At 31.0% G+C, this 9,404-nt stretch overlaps 2 protein-coding genes across 2 annotated transcripts; one reads left to right on the forward strand and one right to left on the reverse strand.

The window, feature by feature from the left end:
• The first annotated feature begins 3,068 nt into the window (after nt 1-3,068).
• On the forward strand, nt 3,069-3,958 carry LOC18589013 (uncharacterized). The gene has a single exon (XM_007013807.3). The coding sequence runs from the start codon at nt 3,084-3,086 to the stop codon at nt 3,861-3,863; it is 780 nt and encodes a 259-aa protein (XP_007013869.3). The 5' UTR covers nt 3,069-3,083; the 3' UTR covers nt 3,864-3,958.
• Nucleotides 3,959-4,500: 542 nt separating this feature from the next.
• Nucleotides 4,501-8,117, reverse strand: LOC18589014 (Ubiquitin-like superfamily protein). The gene is made up of 5 exons (XM_088810291.1): nt 7,976-8,117; nt 7,664-7,715; nt 6,308-6,493; nt 6,170-6,209; nt 4,501-4,836 (listed from the first exon to the last, which is right to left on the reverse strand). Exons 2-5 carry the CDS (start codon nt 7,664-7,666, stop codon nt 4,754-4,756), a joined length of 312 nt encoding a protein of 103 aa, XP_088666417.1. The 5' UTR covers nt 7,667-7,715; nt 7,976-8,117; the 3' UTR covers nt 4,501-4,753.
• Nucleotides 8,118-9,404: the final 1,287 nt, after the last annotated feature.

Here is a 9,404-nt window from a genome sequence, read left to right on the forward strand (position 1 = left end):
ATGATAAGCTAGAGCTTTCAAGTCCATTGGCCCGTCACGACATGCCCATTAAGGGACTATGTCAGCTCGTGACATACGAGCTAGTACGACACAGCACACAAGCATAAATGTGCCTTGGCCATGTCAATGCATAACTACGATATTCAAGCTTATCTTATTGGCCCTTGTATTAACTTTCATGTTATTTTTATGATTTGATGAGAACTTCTCTGCTCTTACTACTTTATAACTATTTATATAAATGAAATTGTATCATATAAATCCATTTATGAAATATTTAAACTATTGATAGATGAAGTTATAATCCATTCATTTTGGTATTTGGTTTTGTAGAAAAGTGAACGTTCTATGAAAACCATAGCACTAGTAAAATGTATACTACGGCACATTACATTGAGGAAATTTTATTTGGAAGTTCGTTTAATTTTCAAAAGATTTTCTCAAAGGAATGATAATATGTTGTTTTAATTTCTTAATGTGTTTTTTTAATTTAAGAATATGACTTATCAATAATTATAAATTTTAATATTTTTCCTTAATAAATTGTTTCTACCTATTCCCGTGAATGTTGATATTTTGCTGAACCGCACAAATTTTGTATTCTATTGACTATTCTACTTTTATTTTTTTTTTGAACATAATAAAGTGGCAGACAAAAAATTTGAAAACTATTAATCCACCCTTCTCGGCCCGGTTCAGCACGAAAAACCATAAAACTTGTCGTGCCAAGCCTAACACGAAATATGAGGGTTGTGGTCCATGTCCTTAGCCTTCACAGATCTAGCCAGCATGGCCGTTGTCAGCATGGCCCATTAACACATGGCTGCTCGTTTTACTGGGTCGTGCTAGCCTGACATCGTATATTTGGTGACAGAGGCTCAACAAACGTGCCACTGGTAGAGATTAAAATTTAGGGTGGATAATTAAATATCAAAATTGCCTCACATAATTTTCTTATTCCTTATATGCAGGCTCCACTATTTTTAAAATTCAAGATAGTGCAGGCCTTTATCAATGGTTTATATCCATTGACAGAGAGTAAAGTGGGAAGCACAGAGCTCTCCTTACCCCATCACTCCACTGCCTCTCTAAATGGGATCTTTATCAAAGTTGTTAAAATTTCAAGCATATGAATTTCCAATGTCCTATTCAGTACTTGATGATGGGTCATTCTTCTAGATTGTGCTCCATTGGCACTTGATGATTGTTATTAAGAAAATAACATAGAGAACAACACAAGAGCATACTACCATGTAAAGGTACAACACCTGATGGCAACCAAACATATTCATCATTATTTTTTACAAATGAACAAATTTTTTGTCCTATGACAACATAATATCTTATGAACTTTGATTGGCAGATGACCCAAGATTTTACCTTCCAAGACCTTCATTCCAAATTCCTAAAAAAAAAAAAAAATGAAATCTCATAACAGAAATAAATAATCAATAATTCCTTGGATCAAGCTTTTGTTCCTCTATTTGAGTCATTTCCATGTTGATTTTAAATTTTTAGGGTTTTTAAATTTGGTTCTTTTCTTCTTTTGCTTTTTAACAAGCTGCTATGTGTGCAAAATCATGCCACATCAGCCACTAAATCCATGTCATTATGAACTATGCCATGTTGTCCATGGAGATAATGGACCAAATGAAGGCTTTCATGGATTAAAATAGTACTTTAAGGGCTTAATTCAATGCCATAATAAGATTGGAGTTTATCTAAATTTTTTTAAATAATTAAAGGGTATTTAGAGCATTTTAGCCTTCATGTTAATAATATGCAAAAACAAGAAATTATCATGCAATGAAATGGTTTTATGTAATGTATAAAAAAAGGTAATAGATAAATTATACGTATAAATATTAGTAAACAAAATGAAAATGTAAAAGGGAATCATATGAAAAGTGAAAAAAATCATAATAAGTATTGCAAAAAGTTTTGAAGAACACTTAAGGATTGAGTAAATACAATCTGAAAATGTTAAACATTAATTAAGATTTTGAGAAAACTAATTAAAGAGGGAGGGAAATACTTTCATACATTAGTATTGAAGTTCTTAAACTTCACAAAAGGATCTATAAATTTTTGTTTAATTTCTAAATAAGAAAATTAAAATTAAGATAATCATTACTTTTAAATTTTAAAAATTCTATTATTGATATATAATATGATAATAAATAATTGTAAATAATATCATCAGTTATAATTATAGTTCTCATAATCGGATAAGATTAACTATCATTAGAACCATTAATACAATCCTTGAAATGGTTGATTTTTTATTTTATTAGATGTTTTTGCAATTGACTCCTACAAACAACTTTTACATGAAAAATCGGTGCATTCGATGAGTTTGACTTATATACAGATAAATGTCTCTTAAACTATGATTAATTTAGTTTTTCAACAAAATTTATGAATTGTTTTGTTATTTCATTAAAATACTTATTTTAATAATTAAATAACAAGTTACAAAATTAGATAACTAAAAGCTACAAAAAGTCAGAATTAAAAAACGATTTGCTAAACAACTTTGAGAAAACCCAGACCTTTTAATTATTCATCCTCTTTTAAACTAGTATGGTTCATTACTCAATCGGTATTTTGAAGTTGATTATATCATGAGAAAGATGACTAATTAGAAATTGGTTTTTAAATTTTAAATTTAATTTATATTTTTTAATTTTACAAAGAATTTTATCAAACTTATATTATGTTGTAGATCTATAATTTAATTATTAGTATGAAATTATCCAAAATATTTTATTATTCGTTACATAATTTATTAAATGATTTAAAGTATCTTAATTTTTTAAAATATTTATTAAATGATGAAATTTAGAGAGGTTTTAAAAAAAATGATGAGATTGGAGTGGGGAAAACAAGGAGTGGTCTGTTACTACTACAAAAAACCAAAAACCTTCTTAAAAAAAAAAAAAACAAAAATCTAAACTAGCCGTTGGAGCAAACCGCCATCCCATAGCCGCCATAATCAACCGCCATTGTTATATATATATATATGTGTCTATGCTTCCTTCTTATTCAAGTCATAGGCAAGATTGATCAAACCACTAAACGCGATGAATTTGATACAAGAACTTGTGTTCCAGAAACGGGTACGCCTGTTTAAGTGGAACGTAAAATCACCCAGCTATCAGCACCATGTTCTTCAAGGACAAATCCTGTTTCTAATCAAAAGTCGTTTGGTTTCGACTCCTGCGACTTCAAATGTTAAATTCTCCCACCCAATTTCCTATAGTTTCCCATTCCACCTTGAATGCTTGTCTTCTACGAAGGATGTAGAAAAACTGGCTTATGAAGCCGTGTTGAGTACACAACAGTTTCTTGAACAGAGAAATATCACAGCTTTGGCCAACAGCCTTTCAGGATACCTTGTCAAGAACTACAGTTTCGGGCTTGACACATTGTCTAATCCCAATGCACCCAAAGTTCTCATTGTTGTTGAAGTAAATAAAGCTTGGGTTCTTAAGGGTTTTCAAGATTATGGCATTGGTGAAGTTGAAGTTGGGGATCGGTTCAGTGGTGAAGCTGATACTACTGATGAAGAAGATATCTTGCTGAGATTGAGAATTTTGTTGGGGGTGCCTGTGTTATCTGTGTTGGAGCCAATCGATATCTCTGAACCCTTGGGGTTGACACAAGTGCCTGGACTGGACTTGTTTGAACCATGTGACGGTGGTGCATTAGCGGATCAGGGCACGTGTGCGATCTGCTTGGAAGGGCTCTCCATGGATTCCTGTAGGAAGACGCCCTGCTCGCATGTATTTCATGGGGGTTGCATTGCCCAGTGGCTGTGGAGGAAAAGATCTTGCCCCCTTTGCCGATCTCAACTAGCTTAGGCCATTGGTTTTTAGTAATTCTTACAATTGTTTTTGTTTTTTTTCCCTTTTGGTTTGAGGATAGCCATTTTAATTTTGTTTAATGCGCTAGGTAGATAGGCATTTGTGTTTTTATCAGTCTCATGACTAGTGTCTCTGGTTTCAAGTTACCGAAGATGTTATTTGAATGTAAGACTCGGTTATAGTAGTATTATAAGTAAAATTTACCCTATCTTTTTTCTTTTTTTCTTCTTATCCTAAGAAGTTATATTGATAGCATAGTTTTCTTCATTTTCCGAGATATAGGCAATTTCTGCAACAAACGAGGCTCATCTCTGTTTCCCAAGTTCAAATTCCAATATATTTAATGACAATGTTAATTTATTCAAGTTTCAAGAAGTTGTTGATGACAAGGATTTCATTAACTTGAGGGTAAGGCATTGCAGGATAGGCAAGATGACAGTCACATTACTCTATTGTTGATAGGCAAGATGCTGAAAGTTTCACCTGCATTTATTAGTTCCTTTTAATAGGAAAATTGTGATAGTTGATAACAGTTTGGGCACTGGACTCACAATAGTGGGTTTGAGATCATAACATAGCTGCAGTTGTACGATAAGTCATTGTTCAGATGAAAAAAATGTGCAATATAACAAGATGAACCAGAAAAATATCTTTCTTCATAGTTAGTTTTAAGAGTTACATGCCACCTGTTAGCAAGGAAAAGAGTTTCCGCTTAATACATGATTTACTTTTTCCCGGAGCTTAATACATGAAATTACTGTATGTAAAAATCATGTTTCATGGTACAAAGACCACCAACAATGAAAGGATCATGACTTCGGTACATCTGCACTGCTGAATCTCCTTTCTAAGTTTCAGCTTTACCTTTTCCACAGCTCATCGTGGTTTCACCAATTTCCACTATCTGCATCACGAGATTGGTAGAAATCGTTTGGTTGTACTATGTTGACATCCTCAAACTCATTGTCATCTGGAAGCAGGAATGGACAGCTTTTCAAGATGCTGATTGAAACATGCAGATGCAGGCAGTACAATGATGCAATATTTGGTAAAGATTGTATGCTTCCTAATTCTCATTCTCTTAGCATGATGAACAATGGCAGAGAGATGAACCTTTCATTCTTAAAGCCAAACTAAACAAAATAGAGAAGTTAACGACAGCCAATTCTATACATCCATATTTCTCAGAAGCTGGACTAATTTGAAAGTTTTACTGGAATTAACCTGATTTGCCAATTCAAGACTACAATAACCATAAAATACATCTTCCAAGTGAGAGATTACATTTACAATGCAACATATTTAGCTAGAGGAGGTCTCAACACTGATGAAAAACAGGAACACATTGAAATACTGCCACAATTGCTATCTGGAGTTAGCATTTGCCACTTTAAATGTAGACATACGTAAAGCAGAGCTCAATATCATAATGCTCAGCCTAATTCCCAGTTTCAGGCAAAACACACAAGGAAAAATATGCAGCCTCAGAGTATTAAATATAAAAGCTCATTAAGATGGAGAAATCGAAGAGAAAGAGAAAATAAAACAAAGTGCCACAAAGTTACTATAGTAAATGATCACCTATAGGGAGAGAAAAGGCCACTTAGGGAAAAGAGTTAAATGCCTTTAATGAGATACTGACCCAAGCATTCCCATGCAAGCATAAATGTGCCAGCCCACACAATGCATACACAAACATGTATTTACAAGCATAAAAGAAGGCACTCAACATGTTTCACAAGATTCCAGATAAACTAAATTCCATTTTATTCATGACTTTGACAACATTAATGGGTTCAAAAGACATCACATCTAAAGGAGGACCTGCATTTCCCCTTATTAAAGAAGAGACAATTGTTTGTTTTAAGGGTTCAGCACACGAAACACATGCACTTAACGCAGAAAACATTTATGAATTATTGCTAATAATAGGAGTAACTTAGGCAATCTATTGTTCGTTTGCAAGTCTTCTACTAATAGTAAGAGCTTCTTCACCTATTGCATAACATAGCATATGAAACAAAAGTCATTCTAAGCTAAAACAATTTTCCTCATAAACACAGTGCAACCTACCTTCTAAGAGTCAAGTTAAAAGGTATATATCTATTATAGCTTGTATCTTGTGGTAACAGAAAAACAGTGCTAAAAAGTTCCTTTACTTTTGATCCAAATCATTTGAGCTAAGAAACCAGGATGATAATACATAAATCGTGGATGCTAACTAGCCGAAAATGATATGTGCAATAAGATCATATAAAGGAAATGAAAACTGAAAAAGAAGAAAACTACAAGTAAGCAACAACCTTTTCTCAAGGTCAGTGCCACAACAGCATCATTTTCAACCTGAAAGAACAAAGAATAAATCAGTGGTAAGATATTGAAGTGCTGTAAGAAAATTTTTCCACATAAATGTGAAGAGGAAAGAGAGAATATAGTAGTACCTTCTGATCTGCTAAAGTTTTTGAATCCTCTAATATTTCCCCTGTATTCACTAGGATCAAACGCTGATCATTAACAGGTTGATCAATGAGGGTATGCAACTTTTGCTTTATGTCTAAAGCAGTCTCAGTAGGATCACACTGGATAAAGTATGTCGTCTTGCTACGCTTGACACGAATGTACATAGCCTACAAAAGTTATGGTGAGTTCAAAGGCCAAACTTAAATATAACAGTAAAATGCTTTAAGTTGCTCATTAAATAAATAAAACAAACTGAACTGAACTGATTTTTGACAATATATATTGTAATCCATATGTATAACATCAGCTTAAAAAACAAAATATAATTTACTACATTGCTTTTGCATCTCAATTGGCTTTATTACATTAACTCTTCGAATGCTTACATAGAAGAATTGTAAGAGTTCCTTACTGCAGATTTCATTAAAAAATTAAACAATGGAATGGGTTGTTTCGATATATAAAAGTGAAGGTGGAAAAATTTTTGACAGAGCTCTTTGCTCCAAAGTGAAATTGTAGATAAAAATATTTTTTCAGCAACATATATAAAACTCATGATCTGGGAATCCTAATCATTATGTACACAAGGAAATCAAGCTATAATGCATATCTGTAGTCACAACCAACTACAGGAAAGCTGTTGAATATATTCACAGTTTGACAAGATGACAAGGGAGAACTGCTCTTTGAACAAGCCAAATAAACTACCAGGTGGATTCAAGCAAAGCAATGCTCCATTTAGTAAATCCAAGGATAAAGAATCCACTCCATATAGACAGAAAACTTTCAAATAAACACAAGCCAGCTTGAGACTAGAACTTTCTTTACAATGAACACTGAACAAGTAAGAAAACATTGGGAGTGGGCTATATAGCCCAGTAACAGTTGACCTTGCCCCAATAAGGAGTAATGAATCAGTTTCTAACTTCTCAACATTTAACCATGATGCCACGCCATATCCCCCAACTGTCAGTTCTTTCCTCCCTTTCAATCTCCTCCCACTAGACCTATTCAGTGTATAATAAACCTAAGACTACTTTAGATCCACAAACTATTCTTTCTTCCATCCTTTTACTAATCATTTATGGTGCCTATAAGCTATCATGTCCTTCACAATTCATTAATTCCCCAAACTGCAACATATATCTCAGTTTCTTTGTGTGTCAATCAGATTAAATTATTAAACCATTACTGAAATTGCCACGATTTTCTCTCTTTTTTCTTCACAGAGACTCGTAAGAAATTAAATCTGTACAAAAGCATTAAAAAAAATAAAATTTACAGTAAAAATGAATTAATACATGAATTATCAAAATAAAATGAGATCGAGGGCGTACCATTTCTTTTATTTTGAAGCCAAGACCCCGCTGCCGATTCTTTTACAGTAAGCTGCAAAAATGGTTATATTCAACAGAAAACTTTTTTTAAAAAAAGTAATAAAATCCGGGGAACTTCATTAATAGCCTTCTCTAGAAGAAGACGAAAAGAATAATCTGGAAAAAGGCTGGAGGTAAAAACGATCGAAATCGATTCCAAGTGACGACCAGCGTTTTAAGTAAATTCCAAGAACAAATTTAAGGGCAGGAATTAAATTACTATTACCAGGGGAAATCAGAGAAATAGACGAATACTAAGAAAAGGAAACCAACCTGAAAGAATCGCGACCTCCTATGTTGAAGATATTTGGTGCCCTCTTTATTTACTTTATTTTCTTACTTTTGCTTTTAGAATTTAGAATTAGAATTCGATTACTATCGTACTACTTTTCTTTTCTTTTCTTTTTTTTCAGTTTTTTGTCTGGGGTGCTGTGTGGCTGCCTGCGTCCTTAAATCAGTGGTAATTTTTGTACGGATATTTTTAGATTATACCTGCACTTTTACATTAATTGTTATGTGCTAATCTTGCCATACATTTATGAGTTTATATTTAATATATCGTTAATATATAAATTTTATACACTTATAATTGATTATAATTGATCGTATATTGTCACTTTATTAATGAAAAATTTAATATGTTCAAATAGTTTTATACAAATACATATACTTTAGCTTTTTTTTTTCAAATTTCTCCTCATAGTCGTGTTTGTCAACATTGAGATTGTCAAATTTTACAACAGTGAGATTTCTTTAATGATTTTCTTTTTCTTCAAATAATGGAATTTTTATATTTTTTCTGAAATCAAATAATTTTTTTAAGAGATGTTAACGGATAAGGTATCTTATAATTTTGAGGTACCCGAATCCTAACCCTATAAAAAATCAACTACTCTAACTCTATTAATTACTCGAATAATTTTAAAATTACTATTCTAATCCTAATCCTAATCCTATTACATTTTTACTATCTTATCCTAACCCGTTTAAAAATCCGATTAGATTAAAAAATTATTAAAATTGTCTTCATTGGTACTCAATTACCTAAACCTGTATATATATACAATAATATTTTTCAACGTATTTCATAAAATTAACTACTAATTAAATTAATAAAAATAAAAATAATAACATTTAAATTTATATAATAAAAAATAAAGATCTTCAACATAAACTTAAATAACTAAAAATAAATATCCATACAATGATATAAACTTAAATAACTATACATTAATATCCAAATAATAACATAAACTTAAATAACTAAACACAAAGATCCAAACAAATAACATAAACTTAAATAACAAAAAATATAATTTTTATAAGTTATAATTTTTTTAATGTTAACACAAAATAAAAAATAAATATATTTATATTTAAAGTATATATACTAAAAGTATTATAGTATATATAAAAAATAGTAATTATATTCTTTATAAATAAAATCAATGTATATAAAGTATAGATATTAAAAGACATTACGATTTAATTAATAATCATAATTTCATTAATTAATTTAATTAATTGTATAAATTTGTTCTTAGTTATATGAAATTTAAAAAAAATAGCTAAGTTTCTAAACTATTCTAATCTCACAATTTCTTTTTAGATAATTAAGTTTATATATTATAAATTTGTATAAACAAAGGTATATATATTATTTAGTAATTAATTTATATAATAGTAATTATATTCTTTATAA

This window comes from Theobroma cacao, chromosome 9 (assembly GCF_053813885.1).
Source record: "Theobroma cacao isolate CCN51 chromosome 9, ASM5381388v1, whole genome shotgun sequence".
NCBI lineage: Eukaryota > Viridiplantae > Streptophyta > Magnoliopsida > Malvales > Malvaceae > Theobroma > Theobroma cacao.